The sequence below is a fragment of the Nyctibius grandis genome, chromosome 6 (assembly GCF_013368605.1).
Source record: "Nyctibius grandis isolate bNycGra1 chromosome 6, bNycGra1.pri, whole genome shotgun sequence".
In the NCBI taxonomy this organism is placed as follows: Eukaryota; Metazoa; Chordata; class Aves; order Nyctibiiformes; family Nyctibiidae; genus Nyctibius; species Nyctibius grandis.
In genome coordinates this window covers 26,005,869-26,027,545 of record NC_090663.1, presented here as the reverse complement: position 1 = coordinate 26,027,545, position 21,677 = coordinate 26,005,869, and the positions used below count along the sequence as shown (strand labels likewise).

General features: G+C 35.5%; 1 protein-coding gene across 1 annotated transcript in view; it reads left to right on the top strand.

Moving 5' to 3' along the window:
* The first annotated feature begins 458 nt into the window (after positions 1-458).
* ARAP2 (ArfGAP with RhoGAP domain, ankyrin repeat and PH domain 2) overlaps positions 459-21,677 on the top strand; it is a 136,282-nt gene continuing 115,063 nt past the window's right edge. The window contains 6 exon segments of the mRNA XM_068403695.1: positions 459-1,366; positions 9,699-9,769; positions 10,738-10,817; positions 16,173-16,258; positions 17,055-17,411; positions 20,718-20,787. Coding sequence (XP_068259796.1) covers positions 459-1,366; positions 9,699-9,769; positions 10,738-10,817; positions 16,173-16,258; positions 17,055-17,411; positions 20,718-20,787 — 1,572 coding nt within the window.

Genomic DNA, 21,677 nt, shown 5'->3' with positions numbered 1-21,677 from the left:
TGTATTAAGAGTGTGTGTGTGTAGATAAGTGGTTCACCTCTTAACTGTTCATCTTAATGTTAACTACTAGGATTATATGTTTTACAACTGTATTACTTGTGCCGAGTTAAGACTTTTAATTTCTCTATTCTCTTTGTACAGGCCAAGGTAAAAGGATAGAGAGGTTATGATGTTTACCCTCCTTGAAACTTTCATATATAAGCAATTGAAAATATTACTGTACAAATGGCAGGGAGCCTTTCAGAATTTTATCGAAGATTAATGTGAATTCAGGTGGGAATTTTTTTAATGCCCTTTTTCTTTTCTGTAGATATGTAGTCTTGGAAAAAAAGAAGCAGTTTGAACTGAAGAAACTTGAAGTGTCTTGAAGAAACTGATATTCTCCATTGGCTGGCTGACAACAGATTTAGAGACCTTTGTTGCTAGTGAATATGCATACATCCTGACTACATTTCTGCATGACTGTGTAAGGCAATATTCGGAATGAAGCTGCCATCATGTCATCCACAGGCAATGGCACTGATATTGAAGAATTCTTGGCCAACATTAACTTGGGGCAATATCTTCCTAACTTTAAAGAATATGGATATAACATTGTGACAGATTGCGTGGGAATAAATAACAGTGTGCTTCAGCAAATGGGAGTGTTGCCTACAGGGCACCGCAGAAGGATTCTTAAGCAATTAGACACCGCTCTTTCAAAAAAGCAAGAAAATTCTCTTTTCCATGAAAATCTAAAACTCAGAGACTTGAAAGGTTTAGAAGAGAAGCAATATTCATCCTTGGATCAGAAGTCTCCAATAAGCAATTCCAGCATAGATGAGACTAGCTTGATACCTGCAACATTGTCAGAAAAACTTCTTGATAAAGTTTACATTGATAAAGAAAGGTCTGAACTTGCAGAGCAAAACTTATCTGAGGCAGATGATGATAGCTTTACAAATTTGGATTTTTCTAGTTTATACCAGAATTCAGACAGCATACTAAAAGCCGTCAATCTAACTGGAAGTATTAAGATGAATACTCAGCCAGACACATCACTGGAAGAAGCTACTGCATACCAAACTGATGAGCACTTGGCTGGCTGTTTGGCGTTTCACGATCCTCCTTCTTCGTTTGCTCATTCATGTGAGACAAAATACAGTGAAAACAAGCATCTCATGTTTGCAGATGAGGATGATTTATCTGATAGTGAGCCCAATTCTCCATTCTTTAAGTTTAAAGGAGAAATGATAGACAATGACTTATATGATTCTTATACACGAAACTGCATTAAAGTATTTCCAAGAGCAAGCCGATCTTTTATATTAAGACATCGACCTGTACCAGAAATACCCGAATCAAGTAAAGTTCAAGCTTCATCAAGGTAACTGCTGTTTCTTTCTAATGAAGAATCGCTACAATTGTGGAAATTATGGTTTGGGGTTTCTCGTGGTTTTTTTGATGTCCTTTTTTTGTGACTTTTTTTTATATGTGCTGTAAATACACTGGATCTGGAATGAATGTTGAAATTAACTGAAGGAGGATTAAGCTTCAATGCAAGTTAAAAGCTCAAGTGAGAGTATAAAGGAAAGTTTTAGAAATAACCTCCCCAGTCATCTCTGTGTCTACTTATTTTCAAAGAAAGAAATCTTTATAGCTTTAGATATAACCCTTGTTAAAAACAACTATATCAAGTATTTTTTAAACTTAATCTGTGTGCTGTTGAGGTGGGGAAGAATGGAAATAGGCAAGTGTTACAAAACCAAGATTGAAAAATAACAGAATCAAATAACAGAAAAAACTGTTGAATCTATTCCAAACCAAAACATTGCTAATAATATTAATTAGACCTTAGCTCCAGTGTATCTGATGAAATTTTGATCCATCACAGGAAAATGATGACAAGATGGTGATTTCAAGAGGGCTAAAAATTCACCCTTAAGTATAAAAATCTATTTTTATGATGAGACAGCAGTTATGGTGAAACACAAGTATTCAAGTTGTATCTTAGTAACTTTGAAGGTCGTACCTTTCAAGAGATACTGTTCTTGGAAAATACAAGTTTATTATTTTTAAATGTGTAACTTATAAGAAAGATCTAGGAAGTTTAACACAACTACACATGTTAATGTAGTTTTATCTGAAAAGTGGGGCAAAATTTAGAAAAACCTTCTTGTCCGTTTTGTGCATTGTATGGTGTAGCCACCCTGCAACAAAGCATCTGATATGATTGCATATATGGGCATAACAAGACGATTACATAAGAATCTTAAGTCTTAGCCTTAAAGCACATAAAATTTATATGTAAATATGAATATGTAAGTTTTTTGTTTTAAATTAAAATAGGTTATTTTGTGGAGGAGAAATTACAGTATATTGTGGGTGTAAAGCAAGGATTTTCTTCAAGATGGGTCTTAGATTAATTTCTAAACTGTTTGTCATTTAGCTGTTAATTCAGAGAATGAATGCAACCAGTTTGTCATCTTAGGTGTTGGCTTTTGCTGGTGTTCTCGTAGTAACAAAAATGTAGCTTTTAATGATGCTTGTAGTATAAAAATATTTTCTGAGTCATTCCATCAGGAAAAAAAAAAGTGAAAAAAAAAGGAAAGAAACAAAAAAGGATAGATGTTGGAGGTTTTCAGCATTTATGGTATCTTTGTAAGGACAATTCTGTGCAGAACTGGTGAGAATAGTATTGGGTAGAGACCAAGAAATTTTTTGTGATAAATTGCATAGGAGAGTTTGACTTTGTTTTGAGATATTCATGTGATGTGTGCGTGGATTTTTCTTCCTTCAAAATGGTTGAGTTCGTAATTTGAATCCACAAATTAGTTAGTAGCCCTTAATATTTTGAATAAGCGTTAGTTGTTGTAGCTTGTCTAGCAAAAATATGATGGAATGTAGAGGAAAAGGTTGTTAGACCTTAACTCCGGGCCTATCTTAATAAAAGCAATATTGTTTGAATGTTAAAAATAATAGGCACTGAATGTGCAGTTGATCACAATATTACAAGCTGTATAAACAAACAATATCTCCCCACAGATTAATTTGTAATGTTTTTGGTTCTGTTAACTGTAAGGTTTTACTCGTCATGCTGGTTTAGTGTCTTAAACAGAGAAGAAAAATTCATGCAAAGACATATGCAAAGTTTTGTCGGTGTAGCCATATCCAAATCATTAGGTTGCACTTTTTTTTGTCAGACTTTTTTTTTTTTAAAAAGCCACTACCTATGCCTGGAAGGGACATGTCTGAGAATGTTTTGTATTTATCTTGTCTTTTTCATCTGCATATCTCAGCAGTTAGAAACATCGTTAGCAAGTTTATGCATGCCCTAAATGCAGAGTTTTCCCAACATTTGAAAGTTTCTTTAGATTATTGAAAGAATTCAACATTAAATGTTGTAATAAAATACTTTGAACAGATGGAGAGGCAAAGATTCTTTGCAACAGTTAAGAGATTTTTATGTGCCTTAAAAAATGTTTCATCAGTGCCTCTAAATCACCAAAAAATTGTGCTTGTTGAAACTTAACTATAAACATCTTTCAGTGGGGAGTAGCTTTGCGTTAATTTTTGTAGAGTGATTATCCCTGCTTCATATCATAAAGCTACTCCTGCTGAGCTGAAATGGGAATCTCATCCTAAAAGATAACAATAACTAGCTACTAAAAGATTGCTCTTAATGTCTTTTGAGAAACAATCATCCAGTAGAGAGAATATGCTATATTGTAGTCTTCCCACAATTGAAGTAAATCCTCTAAATCCCAGTCTATTAGTGATTGATATGTGACTGGGTCACCAACTTCATTACTCACCATTTGATTTGTGAGCTCCAGCTTATTTTCTTCATCTTTATGCTCCAGTTGTAACAATATGGAAATCCTGAAGGACAAGTAGCAGTCTGTCTGAAAAAGATCAAGGCTAAACCAGAACTTCAAAACAGAACTTAAACTTCACAGAAACATTCTTGATAACCTTGCTGGGTATTTTTTTGGAGGCAAAGAATTAATACAGAATTTTAAAATGGCAGCTTGGAGCATCTTTAATCTCAGGAAAGATTGTGTCTGTCTTACAGAATTGCATAGACAAACATTCTCAACTGCCTTTTATTGATAGGCGCTGTTTTCATCCTTACTACACTGTGTGAAGGCTTTTCCGCAGAGGCAGGGAAATCTTGCTGAAATCTTCTGGGAAGCTCATAATTTCCTTCTAGTCATGCATGAATTTTAGTCACTAGATTTTTATGCAAGGAAATGCTTTTCTCATGATCTCCTGTGTGCCTTCTGGCACAAAATTTCATGTGGTGGCTCTCCTTGTGCCCTTTAGTAATTCTGTGACCATGTCAATTGCCTCTCTTGCAATTGTATCTGCTTCCTTGTGCCTCACTTGTGCTCCTGGCTCTTGCCTGTAACAAAACACGCTGTCAACTGGTAAGACACCATAGCATTTTAAAGTTTTTGGACATATTTTGGTTTTCTTTCTTCTTTGAAGTATGTGTGGCATCACTGCAGTACTGAGGGGTGCATAATTAAAAAACAATAAATAAAAAAAAAGAAGTGACTATTACACAGCATTCTTGATAGTGAGGTTATTGTGCAGATTTTAGTAGTGTTTTTGGTTGATCAGTATTGAAGTGATGTGTAATTATGGTAGATTCTCGTCAGCTAGACTTTTACTTCTTATAACATTATGAGCTTTCTGTTGGTACATAAGTCGTAAAGATCACTCTAAAGGTGTTTAAAAGCGCTGGAATTGTTAAGGGGATTGCAAATAATTTTCTAAAATTAAAATAATCTGCATCCAAAAATGTTTCTGAGACCCTGAATTCTATATTTAAATGAGCAGTCTTAAATTTTTAATATGGTTCCCCAGTCATGTTGTGGAACAGCACAAAGGGTTAAACAGAGCAGGTTGAAAGTTTTGTGGCCCCTCTTGATACTTTTGGTCTAAGTGTCTTCTTCCATACAGACATGAGTGAAAAACTGAGACTTCTGTAAGACAAAATAGTGAAAGTAATGCAATGGATGGAGCTAACCACTGACATGCCTTTAGCTCAAGATTAAAGATAGTATGTATAGAAATAGTCCTAGAGGCTTTGTAGGCTTTGGATCATGTCATTTAGCAGTCACTCTTAGGTGAAATAGCTACTGTTGCATCATTCAGAGCAGCAATCTGTTCAAAAAGCTAAGCAGATTTATATCATGGTAGATCCGTTTGTTATACAGAATGCTGCACAGATAAAATTGCAGGCTGATGAACTCTATATACTTCTAGATTTTTTCATATTTCCCAGCTTTGTTAATTGTATTGTTCAGTAGTGGGGTTTCTGTGATTCTTTATTAAAAGAAATAAGAAAAATTAGACCAAAAGTAATTCTGGAAAATATGCTGTGTTTGGGGGAAAATATAAATAAATAAAATAGATAATGGTGCTTGGCCTGAGCAGGCACTGTTTGTTTACTGCTACTGGCAGATCCTATGGTTGAAACTTCTTGCTTGGTGCTGATATTCTTTGGACTCCATTTCTTAACATATAAGTGGTCAAGATTGCTAATGAGGTGCCCAAGTTGATGCTACTGTGTTCTGTCACGCAAAGCAAATGTTTTAGGAGAGAAGCTGCTCTCTCTCTTTTCCTGCAGCCAACCATCGCCATTAATTTACCTCTGCAAGCAGCCTACGAACCTCAAAGCTCTAACACAGCATGCTAGAGCACTTTTGGCATGTTTGCATTATGGGAAGGTTAGGTCTTAAGATAGAAAAGAAAACATGTTTTGAATGAGTTTGAAAACAAAAGCTTCATTCATTTAAAACAACCATCAGATGAATGCCAGTAAAGACTTCGAAGCTCTGACTACTTGTGCTGACCTCTCTCCTTCACTTTATTTGCGAGGTGGCAAGAGTATATTGAATGAAACAGTTTAGCTCAGCCCCGTGCTAAGCTCTCACCTTTCCAGTCTCTCAGCCTTTAGCAAGACCAGTCGCTGCCTCATCACACCCTTTCATCCTGTTTATGCAAAAGGAAAGGGCGATGGGGAAGAGTGCACAGCCTGAGCTGCATCCGGTACCTCTTAATATATGAAAATAGTGGGTCTTAGTCTCCGTGGCTGTAACAGTGATAATTTAATTGAAATTATTATTATATCTTTGTAAAATTGGCACACCTTGTGATTGGCAGACTGCTTGCACTAGCTTTTCTATAAAGAGCAAAATAAAGAAGATCGTTGATCTGAAGAGTTATTAAGTTTTGGAAATGGTTAAGGCAAGTCATAGATTTGTGTAGATGTAAGATATTTTTTTTTTTTTTCAATCTTATTTGCCCCCAAAGAAGTCTTCGGTATTTTTCTGTCTTCTAATACAGTATTCAATTTGTACAATAACTATTTAACTATGCTATTCTATTGAGCATTGACAAATCATTATCATTTCATATCTTGTACTGTATGTTGTTTGTTAAAAGTAATCTTTCAAGCAGATATTCAAAGTAAGCTTGTTCCATTTATTTTATATCTTCAGATAGTTTTTACTTGACGTAAGTTAGAACTTTGTTTTCAAAAAATGACAAAAAGGTTTTATTTTTGATTGCTGGAAAAAAAGACTACAGTTTGCTTATTAGTAGGTTTTCTTTCCATGTAGGTACATAATCAAAAAAGAATACACAAGTCTTGAAAAATATATGAATTTTAAAAATGCAGATCTTTTTAAGCTGATTTGTTACTTTTCATTTCATGGCGAATTTATCTTCACTCATTGATATCAACATTACCCGCTTTTAAATCCATCTGCCCTGAAACTAAGCCAATGACTCACTGTTTTACATAAAAAAGAGAACCATAATTTTAAAAACTCTTTGAGTCAAAGCTGCTTATCTGTATCTCTAATTTATTTTAATGATACTAATACCCTTAAAATCCAACCTAACAACAAAAAATCTGGTCTGTGTTGAAAAAGTTAAGGGTTTTGTTTTTTTTTTTTTTGTAAGCTTACCAGGTTCTTTAAAATTAGTTTAGTACAAATGCATGAAGTTACTTTGCTAATGTAGCTTCAAAAGATGTAAGTACATCAATTTTAGTAAAATGTTTGAAGAAACACACACTTTTAAAGTACTTGCTGTGTATTTTTTGTAATTATAATGCGGGAGAGTAAACAATTATGTATGGGAGCTAGGCCACGATACACCTTAACTTTCCAAACTCACCCTGTGTTTTCTAAAACCAGAATTTTACAAAATTTCATGGAGGAATTTAATTGATATAACCTCGATAACATTTGAAATGTCAAGTAACTTAATAAGGTGTGGCTATTGTCTTGAATTTAATCTAATAATTTGTTTGAAGCAGATTTACGCATGGATTAAAAATGATATGAAATAGTAGTTCATAAATGTACACCTTCTGTCATAGAGAAACATCAACCTGAAATATGGTGTAATTTAACTTGGACTTCACGGGACAGTATTTCTAAAGCTTTGAATATAGCTAATCTTAAAAGAACAAAATTTTTCAATATATCTAGTGGGGAAACAAAAATTAGGAATATTGTTATTTTTAGTAAAACATACTTATCTTTGACTTTGAAGGATGGAAGACCTGCAAAATGCTAGAAAAACTTTAAGGGTCTTGTATGGCATTTATTAATCAATGAATATTCTATAAGGATGCACAAGGATCTATATCACTGTTATTTCAAGCACAGAAAATGAAATTAAGAGGGAAAAACTACTAATTATTCATGTTAACAGGGGAAATCAGCTTGGCTGAAAACAGCTCTAATAGAGACTGCTTGAGTAGTGAAGATGGGTTAGAAATGTACTACTTCAGGCATGTTTGTTCCTGTGTTGTTGTTCTAAAGCTGCTGTCTCAGCCTGAAATCTCCATAATATTATTAATAATAATAATTTTAAAAATGCGACCTTTAGCAGCATGATGAGTGCCACTATTCATGAAATTGCTGAAATACTTGGGGGCCAGCGCAGCACCAATAATAAACTATTCTTTCTTTTGTGTATGGGGATATACTCTTATCTATCTACAAAACGTGCAGTGGTAAGTCACAGGCAGTTGTAATACAATGTCATTTATGGATCAGATTAAAATCTTTCTGGGAAAAAATTCACCTTAGGAAATCAGAACTTTACAGCATTTTTTTTTCAGTGATTGAGAGTGTGTTTTGTCTGGATTTCCATGCCCAGTCTCCCTTTGAGCTTAATGTTAAGTTAGACTTTCATAGTACATCCTTCTTTGAGTATAGTCACAGAATCACAGAATGTTAGGGATTGGAAGGGACCTTGAAAGATCATCTAGTCCAATCCCCCTGCCAGAGCAGGATTACCTAGATCATGTCACAACTTTCCAATGTCATTGAGACAAATAAAGGTGGAATTATTTCTAAAACCCTAACCTAGGAAATTCATGGTAGCAGAGAGAAGAGGGAAAGGACAGAACATCCCAGATCCTAGCACATGGACTGTTCTAACAAAATGGGATCACAGAATAAACCAGGTTGGAAGAGACCTCGGGGATCATAGAGTCTAACCATTGCCCTGACACCACCCTGTCAACTAGACCATGGCACTAAGTGCCATGTCCAGTCTTTTCTTAAACACAGCCAGAGATGGTGACTCCATCACCTCCCTGGGCAGCCCATTCCAATGTCTAATAACCCTTTCTGAAAAGAAATTCTTCCTAATGTCCAACCTGAACCTCCCCTGGTGAAGCTTGAGGCTGTGTCCTCTTGTCCTATCGCTAGTTGCCCGGGAGAAGAGGCCAACTCCCACTTCACTACAACCTCCCTTCAGGTAGTTGTAGACTGCAATAAGGTCACCTCTGAGCTTCCTCTTCTCCAGGCTAAACAACCCCAGCTCCCTCAGCCGTTCCTCATAGGTCAGACCCTCCAGACCCTTCACCAGCTTGGTCGCCCTCTTCTGGACTCACTCCAACACCTCAACATCTTTCGTGAAGTGCGGGGCCCAGAACTGAACACAGTACTCAAGGTGCGGCCTCACCAGTGCCGAGTACAGAGGGACAATCGCTTCCCTAGATCGGCTGGCTACACTATTCCTAATAGAGGCCAGGATGCCATTGGCCTTCTTGGCCACCTGGGCACACTGCTGGCTCATGTTTAGCCGGCTGTCGATCAGCACCCCCAGGTCTCTTTCCGCCGGGCCGCTTTCTAACCACTCTTCCCCCAGCCTGTAGCGCTGCATGGGGTTGTTGTGGCCGAAGTGTAAGACCTGGCACTTGTTCTTGTTGAACCTCATGCCGTTGGTCTCGGCCCATCTATCTAACCTGTCCAAATCCCTCTGTAGGGCCTTCCTACCCTCCAGCAGATCGACGCTCCCACCCAGCTTGGTGTCATCTGCAAATTTGCTGAGGGTGCACTCAATCCCTACGTCATTGGTAATCAGTGGGAAGGATGGGGAAGTGTGCAGGATCTCCATGCTTCCCAGCAACCTAAATGTATCATAAGGTCAATTCAAACAAAAAAACCCAAAACACCAAACTCAAGGTGTGTGCTAGGATCAGAGAAGTATTCAGTGTCATAAAGAGAGGAAAACACATTGTTGGGTGGCTTTTAAATTAAATCAGAAATTTTCCAAAGACTTAAAATTTACTATTTCTATATTTGTATATAATTTTAATAGTTTAACTGCATAAGATATTTTTGCTCTATTTCTGGGAAGTTTCACTCAGTGTTTTCATTTTGTGCTTTGTTTTGTTCAAGTTCCCTTCAGAAAAGAAGAAATGTGGATCTTGTAAATATTTCTTGCTCTGGGAGGCAAATTTCACAAAACAGTGAGTTAAGCACGCTGATATTTACATCTTGAATATTGAGGAAAAAGAAACCTCAGACCAGAAGTTGTCTAAAATGAGTATTGAGTTGCTTATTTTAAGAAATCACTTTTTCCAGAAGCCCAATATGTATGTAATAGCAGAGCATTTAACCACTTCTGCATTTTTACTTAGTTTTTGTTTATGAACTAATAAAATGAAAATTAGAAAATCTGGTCTTTAAACCTCACTTATTTTAATATACTTTTTTTAGACTACAGTATTTTGAGTTTCTAAGATTAGATCCAGATTTTTTAAGTAGAGTTAGCTTTTTCTTGAAAGATATAAGGAGCGTATTCCTGACTAATGCTGCTTAATTTGTTAGCGCTCATAGCTCCAGGAAATAACAGGAAATTAATTTTATTAAATAGTTTACTGGAAGAGTTTAGAAGTCTTGTGCAGTCAGTTGTAAACAAAAGTTCTTTCATACTCTAGAGGTATGTCTTGTTTGGAATTATGCATATTGATTTCAAGCAAATACTTGGTGACAAAATGAAGATTGTGCACAAATGAGTTTTTGTGTGATTTTTTTTTTTTTTTTTTTTTTAAGTCAGAATAAAGGACGTTTTGGAGCTATTGCTCCTGAGAATATGCAGCAAGAGTTTTTTGTTTTTGTTTTTTTTTTTTAACTTGATGCAGGGTAGGAAAGAGGAAAATGCCTCTATGCAAGTTATGTCCAAATTAAATAGTAATAGTAGTAGTGTCTAAGTAGATACTTAGGGGTTTACCTTCTTAGTAGACTACTACTGAGGGGTAGAAAAGTGTCTGGAGTTCAGTTAGAAGTGGGAAATTTTTTCTTCTTCAGAATTTTTTCTGAGAAGGACAGAGAAATCACAAGCAGAAAAATCTGTGTCCCTTGTTGATTTTATTAGTACTTTAGTAGAGCGTTGTACTGTATGACTCTGTATTTTTTTTTTTTTTTTTGCTTTAAGAAACTTTCACTGAAGAAAAGCCACCCATCATCTCTCCATATGGGGAAGCCTTTATTTGTGACAACCCTAAAGATGCTAAAGTAAGTTGAGAAGTCTCAATATAAATGGTCTGTCTTCACTTTAATCTTCATGCTATGTATTTTATATTGGCCTTAATTCTGTTTTTGCTCTGCTTTTTCAGTTATCAGTACCTTTTGTGTCTTTTTAGGTATATGCAAAAAAGTTTATAGTGTAAATGTTTGTGGACTAGTGACTTCTTAATCTGGAGATACGCTTTGTACTGTTCAATAGTAATAGGAAGTTGTGGTGTGTGTTGGTTGCTTTTTTTTAATTTTTTTTTTTTTTCTAAACAACATAGGACAGATAACTAACTTTTTTTTTTGGTGCCCAGAGCTGCCATATTGCATGCAAAACAGTCAGTTACAGGCAATTGCAGACTACCTTGATGCCTTCCTTTTACCCTTTTAGGTACAGTGGCATATTGTAATACTTTGTGCCTAAGTGAGGTTAAGTGGTGGATAACTATTAGAACTGACCAGTAAAGGTAAAAGTGGTTTTTCTCTCTTCTGATACTTGCAGATCAAGACTGGGCATCTCTACACAGGCTTGTGTATATCCTGTGAAAACAGCTTACATATTAGCTTAGATGATCTAATGGTTGCTTTTGGCCATACCCTTTTTTAATTCCTGTATATGAAAGTTCTCAAGACTTCTGATCTTTTTCATGCATCCCCTAAACTTGCTGTATACCCAGAAAGTCACTTTTGTTGTAGGATTCCCTGAAGTGAACATTTTTGTTGGAGTCAGTAATTGATGGTGGGAATGCCATAGATGGCATGTGGACAGACTTCTGAATCACATGGAGATCTGGGAGGTAAATGAGCTTAGTGAGGCATCCGCCAAATGCCGTGAATTCCAGCTCCTGCTTCTGTCTCAGCAGGATGCAGACCAGAAATTGTTGGTTTTGATTGCTTATACTTGTCCCAGCCGATCTCAAGCCACTGAGTTAAAGAAAACAGTAAATTATACTTAGTTTTTGTCCTGGTCTTTGCTCTGATGTTTCACTTTTTAAACTACTGACTGAAATGAAAGCTATTCAAATGGATGCCTAGGATTTTTTTTCCCAATTTTGATTTTTTAAGAATTGGCCAGTGAAAATAAATGGTTCAAATTTCATCTTCTAATGGGAGTGGTTTTAGAAGCATAAAAATGAATTCTATTTTTGGTGTGTACCTTCTTTCTTTGGAAATATGTTGTGGGTTTTTTTTTGTTGACTTTTTAAGGAGGTTCACGTAAATTCATGTCTTGTTTCTCCTTCTAGTTCTTATCTGCACACAAAAGTGACTTCTGAGCTTTTATTTCTTGCCGTGTGTACAGTGTCTTGTCTGTGTCAGTTATTGTTGTCTGTGCCGATGTCTTTAAAAAAATCAAAATTTAACTTCATTGTAATTAGTTCAGTTGCATAAGCAAGCTTTCTAGAAAAAGATTCGTAGTCATCTTGTTACTTCTTAGCATGATTCTGTATGTTTCATTGAAATGGTTATAAAAAGACATACCCAGGAAGGTTGTCAGCAATCTTTCTTATCTTACAAAGGCACCAAATACAAAAATACCATGCTGTTAAAAACTGGATTAAGTGCTTGAAATAAAATTGCTATTTCTGCTAGTTGCAGAATCATGATTACTGCAGTATATTATAACACGCTTTCCCTGATCTGAAGATTTGGATTCTAATTATCACTTTCACATAAACGAACAGTTTTTTGAGTTATACTTATCACATGCCTGTTGGAAGCTTAATAGTTAATTTTGGTTCCATTGGGAGTTAATTGCAGACAAAAGTAATAAAGAAGAAACATAAAACAAAGGTCCTAAGATGCATTTCACTTTCAGATTTTTTTCAGTAGGTATCAAGTATTCTAGAAACAAATAAGAACGTTTAGATAACACTGCAAAGTATTTGAGATTTTAGGGCTTGTAACTGCTGCTTCATTTTAAAAGATAACCTCACATGAGAATATAGTTTGTTTACATACAAACAGAGCAAATTGTTTTACTGACTGACTGAAGTTTGTTCTAAGGGCTTGCAAGTTGGCCATTACCCTTCTTCCTGTTTCATTGGTGTAAAGAAGAAAAGGCTTCTATAGGCTTTTATAAAGGGAGTGTCGGTAGAAATAGGTAATGAGTCACTACAGGCTGGAGGTGAGCATGAGAGAACAGGGAATTAAGGTTGTAGAGAAAATATGCCTTGGACTTAGGTCAGGAAGAAAGAGAGCTAGAAGCAGAAAGCTCTAAAGGGCAAACCAAAGAAGGAACTTTTTTTTTAATGTTGATTTAAAAATACATAGGTAAAAATCCAATTGTTTTAGAGGTGATTTATTGTTGTGTCCAACTGAAGAGTCAAGTATATTAGAATTGCTTCACGGAAAAACTGAATTCTAATGAGTTCAGGCCTCTAGAGTGAACTATTGGCTTTATTTCTTGCTGTAGACTGTCAGACTAAATTAAACGTGCATATTGAGTTCAGTAAACTATGTGAGCTAGCTCCAAAGCATTGTGATACTGTAGAATGCTGGCCAGACTGCAAATCTTACCACTTTAAAATAAGAACCCTAATATTTTAAAAGGAGTTTATCTTTATGGAACTGTTATAAAATTGTATTGACAAACCATGATTCAGGAATCAACCTGAGAACTGTGTGACGTTAGCTTTAATAGAAGACTGAGGCAGTATCTCTTAAGGAAGATGCCTGTCCTTAATGGCATTGAGTCTTTTTTTAATCTGGAATATTGTGTCCAGTTCTGGGCCCCTCAGTTCAAGAAGGACGGGGAACTGCTAGAGAGAGTCCAGCGCAGAGCCATGAAGATGATTAAGGGAGTGGAACATCTCCCTTATGAGGAGAGGCTGAGGGAGCTGGGTCTCTTTAGCTTAGAGAAGAGGAGACTGAGGGGTGACCTCATTAATGTTTATAAATATGTAAAGGGCAAGTGTCATGAGGATGGAGCCAGGCTCTTCTCAGTGACATCCCTTGACAGGACAAGGGGCAATGGGTGCAAGCTGGAACACAGGAGGTTCCACTTAAATATGAGGAAAAACTTGTTTACGGTGAGGGTGACCGAACACTGGAACAGGCTGCCCAGAGAGGTTGTGGAGTCTCCTTCTCTGGAGACATTCAAAACCCGCCTGGACGCGTTCCTGTGTGATATGATCTAGGTAATCCTGCTCCGGCAGGGGGATTGGACTAGATGATCTTTGGAGGTCCCTTCCAATCCCTAACATTCTCTGAATCTGTGATTCTGTGGTAATGTAGCCTCAGTCCCGATATTCTTCATGCAGTCCATGTTTTAGCATTCATCTTTCCTGACTTGATGTTGTGATCAAGACTACCTGTTAAAAAAACTAAAACCAAAAATGTATCTGAATTACTTCCTGATAGAAAGTAGAGGATTTTTATACAGGGCTGCAAGTAGGCAGTTCCATCTGTCTGGGATCCAGAAGCTAGATTTCTTCCTTAAGGGTAGGTGCTTCCTATGCATGAAAACAGTACATATTTAGAGACAGTTTCTGTGTAATATATATATATGTATAGAAAGGTATAGAAGAAATACTTCTCTTCTAAAGGTGTCTGCAGGAGAAAATGCTGCTGCTAACTACCTTTTTATAATACCTTGGAGATTTGCAGGAGGTAGAAGATGGGAGTTTTGTCTCATCTTGGGTCTGAGCATCTTGCAGAGTAATTCTGTAAGCAACACATTGAAAATGCATGGGATTTAATTTGTGTGAAATATGTGTCTTTGTGAACAAATAGAACTCCTTGTCCCCACAACCTGTCTGTCTTTGTGGACTTCTTAACATTTAAAAACCTGCTAGTAATAGAAACGCATTTCTTGAGTGTTGCTTAGAAGTTCTCAGGTTCCCTGAATTCACTTGCCCAAGTGCTGAAAATTGTGTAGTGGGCACAAGCAGGACGTAAAACTGTTATAGTAACGGTTCATGAGAGGGAGGTAGCTTCAGTGGGAATGGTTTGCGGTTGCATCCTGATAAGCAAATGACGATAAATACTTGTCACTTTTACTTTGAAGCAGCTTCCTGGGCGATGATATTAATGTCTTGACTATTGCTTAGAAGTGGGACACTGCCATTTCCCCTCTTTTTGTGAGATTCCAGTCAGTTCAAGCCTTTGATAAACAGTGGACAGGTTGCTTTTGAGTTTTTTCTTTAGTTTGTTTGCAAAGTGCATGGGTGTTTTATTTTGAAATTTTTCTAGTCTAAGCCTTTGTGCTACAACATAGTTAATAGTGTGGTGTGTGGGTGGTGGCTGTTGCTGTTGTTTGTTGTGTTTTTTTTTTTTTTGTTTTGTTCTGTTTTTTCATAATGGATCTGGCCAGCAGAGGAAGGCAGATTGTTCACCTAGATTTATCCTAGCAGCAGCTGCCTGTGATTTTCACAATTTTTGCTGCAGTGTACGCGTACTCAGCTTTGGGCTATGTGCTTTTTTAAGCTTGCCTTTTCATGTTGCCAAGGTACAGCCCTCGAGTACAACATGAGGTACTGCTGCTCAGAAAACAAATGGCAACCATTGTGAAAGCTTATCCACTTTCTTCTGCCACCCTTCATCTTCATGACATACACATCAAAGCTTAAATGAGTAAATTAAAATGCTTCCATCAGAAAGCACAAAAATGTTAATTTTATTTTTTTTAAAGGAAGAAAGACAAGTATTGAGAAGCTTAGTAATGCAATAAGATTGTCAGACCAAGTTTTAGGAAGTGTGAAATGTAATGTTCTTGGACATGTTAACCTTGACATTTTGTACACTGCAAGCAGTTTGTGGTAAGGATTTCTAAACAAACATTAATAAATGTGCCTTTTAGGAACAAGAGCTTGGCAAGAAAATGAGAGATATATTTGATATGGCTGAGTTCAGTCTTACTGTAGGAATTTGCATTTACCGTTATTTTATCTTTAGTGTACCATGAAGTCTGTACATATAATTCAGAGAAGTATGGATATGAAAGATAGGCTAGCAGTGGCAAGTGCCATATATAAATGGTGTACTTAACATGCATGCAACACGTGGCTCTTGATCTTAGAAAATTTCAAGGTAAAAACAATATTCAGTTGTGCTTCAAGAAAAATCAGAGCACTGGTACTTCTACGTACTGAATTTCTTTATCTAATTTGTTTGTGCTGGGTATTTTGGACTATGCTCAAATGTTTTATCTGAGTGTTATTATTTAAAATGGGAATACTGAAAATAATGTTTCTTGAAAGACTTTTAAAAACATGACCTTTCAAATGCATATTTGAAAAATGTGGCAAAGAATAGCTTTGCTAGTTGGCCTGTTGCTTGTGTGTGATTTATGTCTACAGTAAGTTAAACATCACTTACTACTTCAGTACAAATGTTGGTTACAATATATTTCTTTTCTAGGAACTTCATGGAAATGAATTCTTGGCTTGTGAAAATCAATTGGATCTAGGAGTGAATGAAGAGTATTCTTCTTGCAAGAATCTATGGTATTAAACAAGAGTTACAGAGAAATTCAAAACATAAAGAGGAAAGAGTTATTTACTGATATCCCAAGTAGATCTCTACCTCAGAAGGCACAACCATGACTGTATTTATTTGTTTTCCTATTTGAGCCTTTACCCCATGCTATAGGAGGCGAAGTTTAGCTCTGTGGCTGTCCTGAGACTGTGTAACCCAGGTTTCAGAATCTTTTGTGGATTTGGAAGATGTCCCTCTCTTCCCAAGTCAGAACAAGGAAGACACAAGTTTTATTTTTGTATGTTTCCTAGCTAACCATGTCTGAGTAGTCTCATACTCTGCCTCCTCATTAGAAAAAAAAAATAAACACAAAACTAAACAATTCTCTACTTCTGTCATGAGGTAGTGGCTGGTGGTTTAATTAAATGGGAGCTAATGTGCTCCTTAAGACTCCAGTCTGTACCTGGCTTCTGTTAGAGGTGGGAGAGGGAAGAGAGACCTGATACTGCAAGTCCTCCAAAATATTAAAATGAATGAAGATAGTTTTCTGAGGAAGGAGAATTCATTTTAAATTTCTGTTCAGGCTTCTAAAGGAACCAGCAAGTGTTACCTTGCTACCAGTACTGTTAAATGGAGAAAGTAGGATTCACTATGGTCATAGTTATAAGATACATTGTGTTTAGCATGTCTGTGGTTACCACAACGATCAAACAAGTTATAAACATATTTATAATCTGTCTTACCAATATTTGTTCTAATTAATAATTTTATGTATTTGTGCATTGTAGCGATACATTAAGAGTAAAATGCACTTTTCCTTTCTAGGTCCTTCAATAATCAGGAAGAGAAGACAAAGGAATTAGCAAAAAATGAATCCCTGTCTCAGGAAAAAGATTCATTAGCAACAGAAGAACCTGAGAGTGAATCTGTATATTCTGTTGTGGAACAGTGCTCTTTACCTTTAAAGAAAAAGAAAAATAAAGCCAAACCACTGTCAGCATCTTGTAGTAAGACACAAAGTGGAGATTCAGGTCGCTTGGTCAGTGAACAAATGCATTTTTGGCAATATGATGGAGATCAAACTTCGATTGGAAATGAATCAATAACACCATATGCTTGTTTTTATGGACCATCGGTAAAGAAGGTTAAAGCAGGATGGCTGGATAAATTATCCCCTCAAAGGTATGGTATTTACAGTTATTACTGTATAATTGTGAAGATGTGTGTTTGCATGAGAGATGTTAAGTTTGTATTTGGTCACTGCTTACTGTTTGTAGTGGGAAAGGAAAGGGAACTGTTGTTGCAAGAGCATAGGCTCTTCTGAATTCTTAGTTTTTAGTCATGTTACCTATTCTAAAGTTTATTTAGGAGATGCACTCAGGAAAAAAATTTTTATTAAAAACATTGATCATCACTCATGAACTGTGGCAGAAAAATACAGAATTAATTTGTAGCAATATTTCCAATCTGTACATTTTTGCCGATTTTTCTGTGGACCACAAAGTGGAAACAAACTCTGATTCTGAAATACTACTTTACCAGTTTGTCCATGGATGTGTAAATTAATAATTACTGTGACTGGAGATCCTATTGGTTTCAGAATTGTGTATGTAAGTTGAGCTTTGAGTTTAGAAATGCAGCTAGGGTGAATTGTCTCCTAGTTTAGTTTATCGATGTTATCGATGTTCGTAAAGTTTGATGGGAGGAATCTGAGCCCAAGTCTTGCTTTAAGATTTCGGATAATGAGGAGGAACACAATAGAAAGAGAAAGGACTCTTTGCCGCTCTCTTATGTTTAATTTCTGTTATATTTTAAAGTGTTTTAATTGTTTTATTTTAACCTACTTTAAATTCCAGCTCTTCTTAGATTGTTTTACACTAAAGAGCACTATTACCAGATCTTCTCTTCATAAGGACTTGCAAACTCTGATGAAATTTTTCTAACCTCTTCCTTAATAAACTGAATAGACTATACATTTTAAAATGTAGTTTCCAGTTCTCCAGTTGTTCTTATAACTTTCTTCTGAATTCCTTTTTGTATTGAAAGTGGCACAATTTTACCTTTTAAGTCTATTTCTGATCTTCACTAGTACTTAGCATCTAGAAATTAAAGCTTTTGTCGTTGTTAGTGCAGTAATAAATCTATTTTACTATACTTCTACTCAAGCCTTAGTAGTTCTGCATTCTTTGTTCTTAGGACTGTGTGTTTAGCTACACTGAAGGGTGATATTAAACTGTTTGGCCTTTCCTTTTGTTATTTGTGGCTATAATAATCATCACTACTCATCGACTAGTACAGCAATTAATTTTTTTTTCAGTTTAGTGACAAAGTTATTCAATTAAACTGTTTGAGAGTATAATCTGGTTTGAGCCTGCTGGAGTGACCTCTATTGTATAGCAATTTCTGGTTTTTTTTTTGTTGTTCTTTTTTAAGAGTTCTTTTGGCTTTATTTCTGTTGATACTGTGATATGTTGTTAAAGCCAAATAACAAGGAATAAACCTGATTCCATAATGGAATTTCAATCTGCTCAAACTTTTTTGTTTTTAAATTGTTTCAAAAGTTTCATTCATATTTATAGGTTGTCATTGTTTACTCTTGCTAAAGAATCAAAGAATAATTATACACAGAGTCAAAAGACTTTTTCCCACGTTTTTTTTCAGAATTGTTACTGTGTTGACTTCTCAGAGAGATGCAGTTAGCTTTAACTTTTGTTTTATTTCACTTGCAGGACTTTTTTTTTTTTTAAATAACACTTTTGACAGTTAGCTAATAGTGATTAAAAAGTATAGCTCTTGATGCTAGTTGACTCATCTTGTGCTATTTGAAGGAATAGGGTTGCAAACAAAGTGTGAAGGCTTTAAATAAAATACTGTGTGAGAATATATTATTTAAAAAAAACGATGAGTTAACCAGAAAATTAGTATTGGTTAGGACTGAGTAGAACAGTTGCAGGGACATTAGCCTTGAGCCAGTGATATTCTTTGGCTAAATTTCAAGGACTTTTTCTTAAGCATGGTTTAACGAATGCTACATTTTTTGTTTCTCTTTCTTACAATACCATCTCTCAAATATCTAAAGACTTAAAGAAACCAATAAAAATTTTTTTTTTTTTTTAATCCCTTAATGAACTGACATATTTTATTTCAGTCACTGCCAACTGAATGTTTTTCTGTTCTCCCCCCACCTTCCCCCTTCTTTTTATAGAGCTCCCATTTGCATCTGGCACTTTGTGTCTCCTCACGGGAATGAATGTATTCTGTTTTCTTAAATTGCTACAAATCGTGCATTTAAAGTACAGCTTCTCTTTTTAGTTAACTCACTAGAAATTGTAAAGCCATTCAGTTTACTCACATTGTATGTGGTATTTAGGTTCACTTTTTCTTCCTTGCATCATCTTGAAGTTTGTTGACATTTTAGTGGAAAATAGATTTTTACATTGACCTTTCCAAGTTATGAAAAATGATGATTTATTGTAGCCATATCGTACAAGTTAATTAAGCCAGAACTGCTATTTGATTAAAGTTTTGATAAACTATCACAGTCTAATAATCCTAAAGCAGAGCACTCATTTAGGAGGAAAGGAAATAATGTTGGGAAAAGAGATGTTAGAGTGAGGTCTTGTTCTTGCTTAATTAACTTGTTTAATAGAGTTTTAGAATTGAAACTTTATAGATGATGACTAATAGGCTGTCACCATTTTTAATGAGCATAACAGACTACTTCAGGTTCATGTAAAAATAATTTTTTTAGGAGGTCGTTATAGAGCATGAGTAACGGCAAATGGAATTTATCAAATGAGCTTCTCATTAATGATGTCCAGTTGATAACACAGAATGAAAATGAAATTGTATGTTGTACTTGTTGAGTGATTTGGTGTGACCAGTATTGATTCATTGGCTAGGGAAAGGAGTGTTCAGGAGATGTTGATGACTGAAGATACTGTAGTCTGTAAACAGAGATGTCCTTCTCATAAACATGGCAATGAGATGGTCATTTTAGGTTCTCAGCTTTCCTTTTTGGAAAGTATTGTACAGAGCTTGTAACACCTAAAAGTATGCTCTGTGCTCACAATATTCCTTTGCCTCCAATAAAAATAGTCAGTTCTCATCCTTGTTAGTTTTGAGCAAAATTACATTATTGAAAGTTTTTTTCCTCTCTCACTTCAGATGAGATGTAGAACACATGGGGAGGAAATAGAGAGAAAGGGAACTGAATTGATTTAAAAACATGAAGACACTGATTTATAAAAGAAGTCCAGTAATACTGCACTTCTTGTTTCCAGATATTTTTATTATGTTTTAAATCAGCATTCTCCTTTTGAAAAGATATGATAGGGCTAAGATTTATTTTAGTTTTCAAAATGTTTAGGCCAAAACACAGGAAGCTAAACATGATATGACCTTTCTATAATTTGTGCTTAAGACATTCTTAAAAGCCATTGTTAACTTATGTTTATAATTTTAAGTGTATTAATTTTTGATTCACAGCAAACGTATGTTTCAGAAGCGCTGGGTTAAGTTCGATGGAGACAGCATTTCTTATTACAATAATGAAAAGGTAAGTGTCATGTTTTGGTCACGTTTGGGACAAAATACATCTGTGTAATACACACATTAGCATGAAGAAATTCAGAAATAATTACAAATGAATATTCATCTTAAATTAATTTTAAATTACAAAGTACTAGGATGAGACATTATTAAATATTTTAAGGTGTCCTTGAGATCTTCATGTGTTGTTCATCCTCTTGTTTTCTAGAAGGGCTTGTATTCCTGGCCTTTTCAGGTAGGTATCATCAGAACAGGATCATGAAAAACATGTTTAAGAGATCCAATGTTATTTTGATGGTGGTTGCAAAGCATCTTGTCATGGCAACCCAGCGTGCTGGAGATTTTGAGAGAAATTAAATTTGGCATGGAAGACCTTTTTTAAAAAAAAAAAACAAACAAAAACCCCATACACTTGCTTACTCTTTAATTAAAAATGTCTCTTTCCTGTTTGTCTTCTAGGAATAATTACGTATCATTGGACTAGGTTATGTTTGAATGGGTCTGTGATGTCAGTGACTGTTCTTTGTTTCTGTACTTAAGGATTGAATCTTACTGAAACGTGCAGACTCATGAGCTGCTTTGATTACAGTAGTTCACTTCTGATATGTGATATGAAAACAGATTTGTAAACCATGGTTTTCACCAAAATGTGTATTCCCTCTATGAAACTGAGGTTTACAAAAGACTTATTTGACCTTTTGATACTACTTTTTCGCAATAGAAACCCCTCTTTTTATTTTTTGAGACCCACCTTTAAACATGGCTTTCTTTTTTCTTTTATTTAGTACATGTTAGACCATTACAAAATTCTTTTTCCTTTGCTCTGTGATTAATTTCTTCTCTTGGAAGAAATGTAGAACTTACAATCATCTATCACTTTTGAGTTTATAGTATGCA